We start from the raw sequence: 13,519 nt of genomic DNA, 5'->3' as shown, positions 1-13,519 counted from the left end.
CCCTCTCTTTCTTAATATGAGAGGCTCGAACCCCCTGCCAGCTGACGGGACACATTACCTGGTCACTGAAGGGCAGGGTGCAGTTCATGTCTAGGCGGTCATCCCCTTCCAGTTTCAGCAGGGAGTTTCCAAGCAATTTCTTTCCATATGCAAAAGAAAAAGAAAATAATGACGACATAGATTCATCTGTTCATAATCAACCCATCCAGAGAAACAATAAGAAATTTAAAGTGAAGGTCAGAAACACACATCTGCTCTTAGATTGCACCTCTGCACACCACCACCACCCCAACCCATTTTGGTTTTTTGGCAGTGCTGGGGACTGAACCCAGAGCCTCACATATGCTAGGCAAGCACTCTACCATTGAGCCATATCCGAAATCTCTGGCTCCAAGAGGCTGCAAAGTAAGACATGGTATTAACTGGTATCTCTGGGACAGGTTCTAATGAGACGAGTTACAACTTGGAGGCAGAAGGCACTGAATGTCCCGGGCACAGGAAGTTCTTCTATGATAGGAAATAAGCTGAAACTACAGAGATGTCACCTGCAATAGATTAATAAGCCACATGGAAGGTTCTTCCCCACTAAGCTGCAGCAAAGGTGCAAAGCACAGCATCAGCAGCAAACAAGCCCTGGGCTCTCTTTACCTGAACCCATGCAGGCAGAAGCTTGTAGCAAGTACAGCCACGGGCCTATTGTGCACATATTAATGTGGATTTCAGTCAAAGGCTCACACAGTTCACCCAAACAAACCAGCAAAAGCTCTTTTCTGGATGCCCACGGTGAAGAATTCCCCCATTGCTAAGATTTGAAGCATTTATTAGAAGCTAAGTATCTGGTCTTTGGTGGGGCAAACGCCAATGAGAGACAAGTGATGTTTGCATCTTAGAATGTTTTAGGGGGAGTGATGTCAATCAAGGCACCTACACTTCTCACATCTTATGGAAAAGGAGGATTCCAAACCTGCCTACAGAAGGGTGAATAACTGTACTGCACAAGCAGCCAGGAAGGTTTTGAAAACCCTCCTGAAGTGGACGTGGTTGTTGGGAAACTATTGTGCAGCCCTGTGGCTTACAATGCAAGCCTTCCAATCAAACGAATGAACCAGAGTAAACAGGAGGCAGGACCATAAGCACACTGGCATGGCTCACCGTGCCGCTCCTGAGCTGACTGCTGCCGCCCCACTGTGGCCTTGGAGTCTGTGCCTTCAACTCCACCACTAACTGACCAGGCCAGTCTGCAGCCATTGCCCCTCAGAGAGAGGGAAACTGAGCCAGCTAATGGCATCACCAGTGTTGGGATCGGTTACCCAAGGTCAACCCACTCAACAAAGCAAGCTCTAGGGCTCCAGGTTTATACTCACAGCATCAGCTTCTGCTTTTTCTCTTGAAACTCGCCCACCTGCGACCACTGATTCTAAGGCGGCAACCCAGCGCTGTTTGTCAGGAAAGCTGGGAGCCAGCAGGTAGAGGGATCTCCCTGGCCAGCAGGTGGTATGTGGGTGAGACTCCATCTTCAGTATGTATGGGACATCTAGGAGATTTCAGAAAGTATGGGATTGGGGGTGTGCATTGCCTCCAATCTACTGGCACAGATGGCCCTGAGATAGGAGAGACCCTGCTAGAGTCTTCATATTCCAGGGACAGCTAAGCCGCAGAGCAGAGGAAGGTGGGCCTCCTCCGCAAAGCCAACCCTCCGTGTCCCCTTCCTGATCTGCCACACCCAGCCCACCTCCACAATGGGGATCCTCCGGCTCTACCTCACCTGCTTTGGCTGTGTTTGCGAGTTCAGAAGCACCAACGGCACCATGAATAGATACGTCCCCGTCGGGAAGGCACAGCTCAAATTCTTCCACCGGCCTCTGTCCAGCTTGGTACAAAGAGGAAAGGCAGAAAGAAAAACAAAAGAACGGGAACAAGAAGAACAAGGGGAGAGAGAAGAGAAAAGAGAAGAGAAGAGAAGAGAAGAGAAGAGAAGAGAAGAGAAGAGAAGAGAAGAGAAGAGAAGAGAAGAGAAGAGAAGGAGGGAGAGAGACAGGGTACGCGTGTAGGAAGGTGCACGAGGACAAGGGTGGGGGAAAGGTGTGCAGAGGAGGCAGAGAGGGAAGATAAAAAAAATAAAGTGTGTCAGATGAGAGGCACCGTCAAATTTCTGATGACGATGCGGATTTATGGGTTAGTTGGCTGAGGCGGAAGTTCTCTGAAGGTGTATTAGCAGGTGGAATCTTCGGGACGGCACCCTGCGGGTCCTTCGGGGGGAAGACCTATAGATGTGAGTATCGCACCAATAACCTTTAGAGAAGTCATCTGGCTTTTTAACTTGCAAAATGGGAAAGCGCAGAAGGCTCGCGAGGCAGTCCAAAACAAAAAAAATCAATCAATAACCAAAAACAAAACAGAAAACGAAGCCTTCCAAGGCCAACACTGGGAGTCTCGGGTGAAGCCGCACGTGCAATGAAATTCCCCCCCTGAATTATTAATTTACCTTCTCGGGCTTCATTGTCATAAATGAGAACTTTGGATCCTTCCAGGACAATGTACTTCCTGTCCCAGCCTTGCTGTCCTCGTTTGTTATTCCTAGAAAAAAGAAAGAAGCCCAGGGAAATGCCTGGACTCAGAAACTGAGTCAGACTGCAGTTGGGGGTGAGAGGGTTAGTGAACCTCAAAAAGTTATTTCTTCAGCCAGGTACTGGTGGCTCAGGCTTGTGATCCTAGCTGTTAATGAGGCCTGGATCTGAGGATCATGGTTTAAAATCAGCCTGGACAGGAAAGTCCATGAGACTCTTATCTCCATCAGCCACCAGAAAACCAAAAGTGGTGCTATGGCTCAAAGCGGTAGAGCAGTATCCTTGAGCTCAGGGACAGAGCTTGGCCCTGAGTCCAAGCCCCACTATCAACACACACACACACACACACACACACACACACACACACACACACACACACACACACACACACACACACACACACACACACACACACACACACACACACACACACACACACACACACACACACACACACACACACACACACACACACACACACACACTTTTCTAGAAACCATCAAGGAATGGACAGGGTCTGAGGCAGCACTTGCCCGAGCACACACGACCCTGTATTAGTACCTGGGCACTTTCATCCACCCCTCAAGGTGCAGGCTGCCACTAGGCTCCTTGCTCTGGAGGCCTGGGGAGTTCATTTTGTCCCGGCAGAAGGCCTCAGTGAAGTGCGTGGCGTACTCGGCAGGCAGGCCGCAGGTGGCTGGCAAGCAGGTGGAGCACTTGGGATGACACATCACCTGACATTCTAGGGGAATGAAAACAAGCCCAACTGAGCTTGGATAGCTCCCTTCCTCTGCCTGCCAAACCCAGGTCTCCTCTATCCCCAGCCAGGCTCCTGTCAGTGAGGCTGGGCCTCCAGGCAACCACTCTGCTGTCCTGAGTACCAGGCTCCAGGGAAAAGAGGACTCAAGAGAGCCACACACTAGATTCAGTTTTCCTGGCTTCAATCCTGTCTGTTCAAGCCCCAAGACTAGGGAAAAAAAAATAGTTGGGTACTGGTGGCTTATGCCTGTAAATACTAGCTACTCAGGTGGCTGACATCTGAGGATCACAGCTCAAAGCCAGCCCAAGAAAGGAAGTCCACGAGACTCTTATTTCTAGAAAACCAGAAGTAGTGCTGTAGCTCAAAGTGGTAGAGCACTAGCCTTGAGCAAAAGAAGCTCAGAGACAGCATCCAGGCCCTGAATTCAAGCCCCACAACCAACCAAAAAGCAAACAAACAAATGTACACTTCCCTGATGGATTTTTTTCAGACGGAGGTATGCAGGTGCCCACCACAGATGTGTGACCACAACTCTTACCAAGACATTTGGATGCCTGGCGTCCAAAATGCACAGTGTCCAGACACACAGCACACTTGGTGGCTCGCATGTTCAGTCCCACATTAAATCGGTGAGGAATGTTGTGGTGCATGCGCTCCTTAAGACGCCGGCTGAATTCTGGAGGGGAAAAAAAATTAAGTGAAGACAACTCAGAGAATGGGAACATAAGCATTTGCAAATCACATCTCTGATTAGGGATTCACATCCTGAATGAATTAAAAACCCCAACAGCTGGGGACAGGTGGCTCACACTTGTAATCCTAGCTACTCAGGAGGCTGAGATCTGAGGATCGTGGGTCAAAGCTAGCCTGGGCAGATAAGTCCCCATGAGGCTCTTATCTCCAATTAACTTCTCAAAAACTAGAAGTGGCACTGTGGCACAAGTGGTAGAACACTAGCTTTGAGTACAAAGAGGTTCAGGGACAGTGCCCAGGCCTTGAGTTCAAGCCCCACAACTGAAAAAATAAAATAAAATAAAGCAAAAGCACCTGGCTATTAGGAATTAGCTTTTAATTAAGAACACATTCCCAGGGGAAGACTATCATGATGGCATGGATGTGTGTGAAGGCAAATATATAAGGTGTTAAATATTTTAGTCACAAAGTCTTTGCTTTCCAGATGAAATAGGATATCTAAGAGCTTGGCAGAACCCAATTTAAATTTATATTATTAAGGAATTTCTCATTATTACATGTAAAAACTAACTGGAGAATTCTTTAAAGGCATTTTTTTTTCATGATTAGCCTTTTGTCCAAAACTTAACTTTTTTAGTCTCAAAGTACTGATTTTGCTTTTAGATTCAAGTCTGTTAAAATTAAAAGGGCCGATCCCTTTGTTCCCACCATGGAGCAGGCTCTGCAGCCTGGGTGACCTAGCTAATTAGAGGCAACTTCGAAAAGAGGAAAGCTCAGGATGCAAACCTCTGAATCCCATTCTGGTAAGTTCTCCATGTAACACCACCTGGTTCCCAACAGACACAATAAAATGCCATCAAGATTCACAACTGAAGTAGGGCAGGATAAAGACACCGTGATGCTCAAGCATAGTTCCACTCTTATTTTCCAGCCACTTTCTATGGCCTTTTTAAAGTTCACTTCATGTCTAGGTGACAGAGCACTTTTGAGACGACAAAGAAAACTCCTTAACCTGGTGGAAGTCATCTATACAGTGGCACATACTACCAAAACTTGACATGCACAGAACCTTTAACCCAATGGTCCATTTCCCCCAAGGATTTATGGCACAGCCATGAAACACACAGTGGTATAGGATGTTATTTATGTGCAATAAGAGACTGTAACCACATACAACCACAGTACCCACCGACAAAGGCCTGTTTCAGTATGCGAAGATAGGACCATAACATGAATTCTAAACATGAATAGGAAATGTTCTAAGGTAACTTTGAAAGGTTTTTGCAGTATATAGCATAGTATGCTATGATATTTAAACAGGGCTAAGAAAAATATTCTCATAGTCTTAGATTCATGTAACACTCATGAATTAATACAGATGTGGTTGCATGCATGAACCATCACTGGAAGACTGAAATGGCTGACCTCTGAGTAAGGAATGCAGAAGGAAGGCTTACTGTACTTCTTACTCTCTTATTTCTTTAGAATTACCTGCTATGTTTGTTTGTTTTTTTTAGCCAAAAGCTTGCATTTATTAGAAAGTTTAAAACAAAGTCTGGATGACTCCAACCCTTAAGCACAGATATGGTTTGAGTGAGTTCCGCAAAAGTTTTTTCTTTTCAGTCGGTCATGGGGCTTGAACTCAGAGCCTAGGCACTGTCCCTGAGCTTTTTCACTCAAGGCTAATGTTCTACCACTTTGAGCCACAGTAACGCTTCTGGTTTTTGTTGTTTTTTGTTGTTTTCTAACTTATTGGAGATAAGAGTCTCATGGACTTTCCTGTCCAGGCTGGCTTCAAACCATGATCCTAAGATCTCAGCTTCCTGAGTAGCTCTGATTAGAGCCACCAGCACCCAGCTTCTGCAAATTCCTGTGTTGAAAATATAACCTCCACATTGGCATGTTGATAGCTTAAGGTAAGTTTAAGGTAAGGCCCTGGGAACTAATTAGAGCTAAATGTGGTCATCACCCCCATAGGGGGAGGATATGTTTTCATATGAAGAAGGGACAGCTGAGCTAGGCACTTCTGTTCCTCATCCTTGCCATGCTGAAATGCAGTCCCAGGCCCCATCTGATGCTGGTGTACACACACACATGGACTTCCCAGCCTCTGGAACCAGGAGCCAAATAAACTTATTAGCCACCCAGTCTCAGAGAGTTTTGTCATAGCTAGCCACAGGAAACAGAGTTAAGACAAATACATACCCTCTGGAGTTGAAGACTCCTTCCTACGACTGGAGGGCGGGGCAAGCAGACTCATGGCACTGGGCTGATGCTCGGGTGACCGCACAATGGCAGACATGGCAATCTGCTGCCTTGCAGTGGCTGGCGTAGACGGGTGTGGGTGGTCCGTGGCTTTGCGGTGGGCAGCTGCGGAGACACCAGTACAACGCCTGTCGGTTAACCGAACTGCCAAAAGGGCCCAAACCAAGCAGATTGCCCCAGGTTGCCTTTCGAGTTACCCCAAGACCAAAAGGCCATGCACCACACCACCTTGGCCACCCCAGAGACTAGAAATCTGTCTGATTTGGACTGTAAGCGCATAGACCGTAACCAAGTTGCAGAACTAGTCTTGACCAACCTCACTGAAAACAAACCATCTGATCTTGCCCATCATAGATTTAGAACATTTGACAGAAACAGAGCCCCTACCTTCCTCCCGGGCGGACCGGAGCTCAATGCGGGTCTTCTGAAGAGCTTCCTCTAGCTCTGCACAGCGAGCTTTCTCCTTCTCCAGGGCCAGCTTCAGCTCATTGTACTGCAGAGGAACCTGTGTGGGCAAAGCAGGGTCCTCTTTCCGTCGACTAAATAAACCCTAGCAATGGAAACAGAGATATCTCCTAACTCCTTGAAACTGGCACTGTGCGCTAGCTAGAGGAAAGCTGACTCGGGAGGAACAACCCACCAAGGCCAGGCGCATACTCACTGTAAGTGTGTTTAGTAAAAATGGCATGTGAAGGGGGGAAGGGGGAGGCTGAGCCTCAGCCCGTTCCTGACAGCTGAAAAAAAATGTAAGTGTGGGAGGGGGAGAGGGAGGGGAGGGTGGAAGTTTTCGCCAAGAGGTTTAAAGATGCTTGAACGGCCTCCACCTCTTCCTTTAGCATTCCCAGGACAGGAGAGTCATTTCCCGAGAGTCTTTCCCCCTCAAAAAAATGGAACCAGGAGAGATGGAGTATGGAGCCAGGAGGGCTGGTTCAGAGGTTACTCTTGCCTTTGAACTTGTCTCATGGTGCTTCGTTACAAGACACAGAGAAAGATGTTTGGGGGAGGGGAAAAAAAATACAACACAAAAAATTTAAAATGATAATCAAAATAAGGGAGCTTACTAAAATAGACAAAATGAAAACATTGAATGGACATGGAAGGGAAAAAAATGCATGACAATAAAAATGGAAAGAAAAAGAAATGGACACCCCAACAACATTGAGTGACATGACCAGACAACAGTCCGCTGCTAAAATAAAGAAGATTAAATTATCGTGAGTATAAGATACGGCCACTCAAAACGCAAGAAAATCCTTCCGTGAGGTCCATACTCAGCAGGAGGCAACCCGTGAAATGCTGTGCTCACCCCTTACAGGACAGAGAGCACCAGAATCACGGGGACCAACCAGGGACACCCCCTTCTCCCCACCCCCCAGCCTCTACACCTTTCTCCTAAGGATTCCGGGTATTCAAACCCTTTCCCATAGAAACAGTGGCAGCAGAATGGTACAGCACCAGAGAGGAGGGATCAGCTCTTAGGCCGGTCATTTCAACTTCTTGGGTCTTTGTTAGCCAATTAAAGGCATTAGACTAGCTAGGGTATGAGGTATACACCTGTGATCCCAGAACTCAGGAGGCTAAGGATGAAAGGTAGTGAGTTCCAGGGAAGCCAAGGCTACACAGTAAGTTACAAGCCAGCCTGGGCTTACACAACAAGACTGTCTTGAAATTAAACTAAATAACTAAATGAGACTAGATCATTCTAAGCCCATCCTCAAGTCCCACACAGATGACCTAAGAACTACACACAAGAGTCTCTGGCCTATGCCCTACTTGTCTCTTGGAAGCCTGTCTCTAGGAAGCCCTATACACATGACCTGCCAATCCCGTCAGAGTCCAGTACATATGACCTTCAAACCTGTTTGGAGTCGAGCATCTATCACTTGTGTATTAACCTCTCTCTGTGTACACCACTCCCACCATGCCCTAACCACTTCGTGGGAGGAAAAAACAAAAATCACTCCCTTAGAGAAAGGCAGGATGATTCTGATGGCATAAACCATTTGTTGGATGTGATCAGTGACACCCATTGATAAAGACTATTCTAATTACATCTATACCTATTTTCCCACCCACCCCCCAAAAAAAAGATGCAAATTTTTCTTCTATATACCTTTGATTAATATGTCTGCTGACTCATAATGGATGGAATTGAACTAACAATTGCCCTATGTCAAACACGTTGACCCACCTTTTTCTTTTTAGCAGGTTGGTCCATTTTGGCTTGGAGAAAATCAATGAGTTTGGTTTGTTGAGAAATAGTGCCTTCCATTTTCACCTTTTCGTGAGAATAGAGAACCTAAAATTCATGGGGGGAGGAAAAACACCTCAGAGTCTAGACAGAAGAAGGCTTTTAAATTTGGTACGTTTAAGAAAAAAGCTGGGGCTGTAGCTCAGTGGTAGAGTGCTTGCTTAGCATACACAAGGATCTGAGTTCAATCCCCAGTAACACACAGATAAAGATAGATACACACACACACACACACACACACACACACAGATGGGGATGGGAACAATGATTCATGAGGGATCATGATTTGAGGCCAGCTATGGAAAAAAGTTAGTAAAACCCTATCTCAGCCAAATACTGGACATATTGGTTGATGGCAAGTGCCTGTCATCCCAGCTATACAAGAAATATAAAAAGGCAAATGGCAGCCCAGGCCAGACTGGGGAAAAAAAAATAAGACTCTGTTCAAAAAATAACAAGCAAAAAATGCTAGAGGTGTAGCTCAATGGTAGAGCATCTGACTAGAAAGAACAAGGCCCCGAGTTCAACCCCAGTACTGCTAAAACAAAGTAGGTTTCAAGCTACTAGGCAGAGGAAATTCAACACCAACAGCACTGGGCTAATACATATTTTGTCCTGATTTCATTACAAGGTTTTTTAAAAAAAAGGATAAATGAAAAGTTAGATGAAAAAGCAAAAAAAAAAAAGTCAATGACTAATTTTAGGATCCAATGCTGGGGTAACAAAATGTGTCATACAACATTATACAACATGAAGATACTTACCATCATGTCTTGCCTCTGAACACAATTGTTTTGGAGGCAGAGGGTACAAGGTGAGCACGTTGCTCATGCTAAGCACATGCTCTATCACTGAGCTACTTCCCCAGCCCTTCATTCAGGTTTTTAAATATATATACTTGTTATTATCATTAAGTGGTTGTCCAAAGGAGCTGCCATTCAACATAGCAGTTTATGAATACAGTCCATTCTCCTCCCTCCCTCCCAACCCACTACTTTCCTTACTTTTCTTAATTTTGTAGGATATGTATTGAATTATTTTGCAATTTAACAAACGAGCTTGTGCATACAATGCATCTTGATCTGTATCACCCCTTCAACATTTTCACACCCATGATACACTCCTCCTCTTATTTCTCTTAATTTTGTGGCATATACAATGAATTCTTCATTACATCTTCCCCTTTCTCCCTTCATTCATCTACTCTCCTCTCACCCTCCTCCCTTTCCCACCTCCTTGCAAGTACCCATTTCCCAGTGCTTATTTTGTTGAGCTTTAACTTTGTCCTTCTAAAGAATTATACTATTTGAACTCTCCATAGACTCTTTTATACTTCAGTTAATTCATCTGAAATCACTTGCATATCATCCAGTGTGTTTACTTACAGCATTGCATTTTTTTAAAACAGATTTCCCCTGCCACTCCTCACCTGAATGTTTTCCAGCTGGTATTCCAGATCACTTCTTTCTGTCTTCAGCAGGTCAGCCCGATCAAGGGCTTCTTGTAGGCCTTGAGTCAGACGGAAAATGTGGTTCTTCTGCAGGTCCATCTGCTGCTGTAACTTGGCTTGCTAAGTGGGGAGAAGAGCCAGAGAAAGGTTTAATACCTCACAGAACACACATGGCTCCCTACTTGTCCTCTTCCCAGCTCATGTCCAGCATGATACCAGTTGCGCTTTTGAAAGCATCTCCTTCCAGAATTACCATTTGTCTGCTAAGATGAGATGTACCACAGCTAAAAAAGAATTTGAGAGCCAGGCATTATGAGTGGCTCACATCTATAATCCTAGCTACTCAAGAGGCTGAGATCTTGAGCCAGGCGCTGGTGGCTCACGCCTGTAATCCTAGCTACTCAGGAGGCTGAGATCTGAGGATCATGGTTCAAAGCCAGCCCAGGCAGGGATAAGTCTGTGAGACTCTTATCTCCAATAAACCACTCAGAAAACTGGAAGTGGCACTGTGGCTCAAGTGGTAGAGCACTAGCCTTGAGCTGAAGAGCTGACACAGCAACCAAGCACAGAGTTCAAGCCCCACGACCGACCCAAAAAAAGAAAGAGGCTGAGATCTGAAGACTGAGGTTCTGTTCAAAGTCAGCAAGGACAGGCAAATTGGAAAATTCTCATCTTCCAATTCACCAGCAAAAAAGAAAAGAAAAATCCAGAAGTGTAGCCAGGTTGGTGGCTCATGTCTGTAATTCAAGCTACTCAGGAGGCTGAGATTTAAGGTTAGCAGTTTGAAATCAGCATGGGCAGAAAAGTCTGTGAGGCTCTTATCTCCAATTAACTACCAAAAACTATGGCTCAAATGGTAGAGTGCCAGCCTTAGGTAAACAAACTCTCTCTCTCTCTCTCTCTCTTGCACGCGCATGTGCGTGCGCGCGCCTCCCCCCTCCCTTCTCAGAATTTGCAAAGAAAACTTGGATGGCCATAGCCACAGGATCTACAAGTCTGACTTCCCAATGGCTATGACCACTCAGTTCCATTTGTTCCTTTTTTTTTTCTCTCCTAGGATCTCAATGTTTGTTTGGAAAAATCACTGTACAGGCAGTGTGGGGTGCACAGAAGGGATCACACCACCCCGAACCTCACGACTGCCCACAGGAACAGAAAGCCACAATTCTAGGGCATATACCTGCAATGTGAGGAGAAAGGAAGAGCAAGATCCAGATTCAACACAGGAGTTGGCAATAATTGGGGGGGGGGGGGGGCGGCGGAATCAGTTACTTGTACTGGAAGTAGTTTTGTGCTGAAAATCTCTTGCAATTTTTACAATGGAAGTCAACCAGAAAATAGGGCAGACTATAGAGATACTGGTTTTATGGCTCACTTTCCTAAAATGTGTGTATCTTTTCCTAAATGTGTTCCATCTCAACGGGATACTGCTTGATTTCATCCAAAAACTGGGTTATCATCTAACCATCCTGGCTGGGACCCAAACAATCTCTTTCCTACTGCCTCAGACTCCCTGGAGATTTAGAGAAAGAGAGAGCCAGGAAAGAACGATTTACATCCTTAAGGGAATTTTCAAATGACCAGAATTTGCTGGTAGTCTTCCTCTTAATTCACTTCTCTCTGTCTGTGTTTTGCTTCCTATTTCTTCTTCTTTCTCTTAAGAGGTAACTGATTCCCTGGGACATTGTGTTGGAAGAAGAACCTGGACTCTGGAATCTTCCAGGCCCTAGTTTAAATCCTGGCAGAAATATGATCTTGGGCAGGCATCTCAGATTACCTCTTAGAGCTTCATTCTCTTCATCTGAGGGTTGGGTATACCCTGCCTTTCTGGAAGATAGACTGAACACAGTGCATAGCAGACAGTAGGTGCTTAATGAATGTTGGTATGCTCCATTACCTATATTCCTCTTTTTTCCTTCCACCCAATTCAATGTTCCCCTTATGTTCCCCACTGCCTCTTCCCAACAACTCATCTATAACAAGAGATACTAAAGATCACTGGGCCCGGGTGCATAAATTGGAACTTAATCAAACCCTTAAGAAAAAAATTAAAAAAAAAAAAAACAGCTAAGATGCCCTCTGAAAAGGAGGTATCGCTCCCCACCCCCAGCACACGCATACACAAGTACAAGATGGTTTCTTCCATAAATTATCCTCTTTAGTTTCTTCCCACTATTTTAAGATAACATTAATTAGTAGTCAGGAACCAGACAAACAAGTGATAGGAACAAGGATCTATTTGGTGACAGCTGGGCTCCAAACATCTTTCTGGAATAAACACATCAACTGTCCATTGGCTTTCCAAGAAATAGGCTGGTTATTTACTATAATAAAAAGAAAGAGTGACATTTACATCTATGAAATAACCTTCCTGCCTGCCTTCCTCTCTCTCCCTTCTCGCCTCTCTCTAAGAAGAGCTGAGCAGGGTATGGAGGTGATCTTCAGGACAATGAGTCCTTCAAGGAGAATCAGACCATGATGAAATGCTTTTCAAAGTCATTTAAGCTGCTGTTCTGGGAGACAAATGAAGGCATGTTCATAGTCATTGTTAGACTGAGAGGTGGGTCCTACTGATGTGTTTAAACTTGTCCAACACTCTGTGTGTGTGTGTGTGTGTGTGTGTGTGTGTGTGTGTGTGTGTGTGTGTGTGTGTGTGTGTGTGTGTGTGTGTGTGTGTGTGTGTGTGTGTGTGTGTGTGTGTGTGTGTGTGTGTGTGTGTGTGTGTGTGTGTGTGCGCGCGCAACAAGAAACTAAGCAGGTACACCAAGTTGCTGGGCGATGCCTGGTGCATGAAACCATTCCAGTGAGCAGGATGGATGAAGCAAAGTCAACAAGAAGTTTAATAGGACAGATTTTTTTTTTAAGCAACAGAGTAAATGTAGATCATAATTTTTTTAAATTTTGTGAAATAGATCAGATATAATAGGTCAATAACTGTCAATGGTATAATTAAACTACCTAACAAAGCCCAGGTAAAGCCAAGCTCCAGTGGCTCATGCTTGTAAACCTAGCTACTCAGGAGACTGAGATCTGAGGATCATGGTTTGAAGACCTACCAGGCAGAAAAATCTGTGACACTCTAATCTCCAATTAACCACCCCCCCCCCAAAAAAGCTGGAAATGGCACTGTGGCAGAGTGCTAGCTTTGGGGAGGGGGGGGGAAGGTGACAGGGGAAGCTCAGGGACAGCAACTTGGCCCTGAGTTCAAGCCCTAGGACCCGCATTAAAAAAAAAAAAATTCAGGTAATTGGCAGATGTATTTAGAGTCCAGTTGAGAAATGGAAATATCCCACTTGGACCACATACAGACTACACGGACTTTGAAAGATTCTCTTTGATTTGCCAGACAAGTTTGGGGGAGTGGGGAGGGATTCCACTTAGGAAAAAAAAAAAAAAGTCATTTGAACTGGGAGAGATATTTGGTTATCTGACTCACAGAGATAAGAAAAATAAGTTATCTCACGGGATTGTTGGAAGAACAGTATTTAATTCATATAAAGTACACGGGTATCTTGCATATAGTAAGAGCTAAT

General features: G+C 45.2%; 1 protein-coding gene across 3 annotated transcripts in view; it reads right to left on the bottom strand.

Annotated features, from left to right (window-relative positions):
* LOC138829862 (citron Rho-interacting kinase) overlaps nt 1-13,519 on the bottom strand; it is a 162,294-nt gene that overhangs the window by 17,160 nt on the left and 131,615 nt on the right. For 2 of the 3 annotated variants that reach the window (XM_070026426.1, XM_070026424.1), the window contains 10 exons: nt 9,966-10,106; nt 8,477-8,584; nt 6,673-6,835; nt 6,226-6,390; nt 3,866-4,003; nt 3,129-3,309; nt 2,486-2,577; nt 1,766-1,870; nt 1,365-1,534; nt 59-139 (listed from right to left, as the gene is read on the bottom strand). In XM_070026426.1, the coding sequence (XP_069882527.1) occupies nt 59-139; nt 1,365-1,534; nt 1,766-1,870; nt 2,486-2,577; nt 3,129-3,309; nt 3,866-4,003; nt 6,226-6,390; nt 6,673-6,835; nt 8,477-8,584; nt 9,966-10,106 (1,344 nt within the window). The remainder of the gene's footprint in view (nt 1-58; nt 140-1,364; nt 1,535-1,765; nt 1,871-2,485; nt 2,578-3,128; nt 3,310-3,865; nt 4,004-6,225; nt 6,391-6,672; nt 6,836-8,476; nt 8,585-9,965; nt 10,107-13,519) is intronic. The other variant, XM_070026425.1, reaches the window with a different exon arrangement.

Source organism: Dipodomys merriami, unplaced genomic scaffold (assembly GCF_024711535.1).
Source record: "Dipodomys merriami isolate MVZ:Mamm:240054 unplaced genomic scaffold, mDipMer1.0.p SCAF_177, whole genome shotgun sequence".
In the NCBI taxonomy this organism is placed as follows: Eukaryota; Metazoa; Chordata; class Mammalia; order Rodentia; family Heteromyidae; genus Dipodomys; species Dipodomys merriami.
The sequence above is the reverse complement of the archived record's forward strand: the minus strand, read 5'-3'. Positions and strand labels throughout refer to the sequence as shown.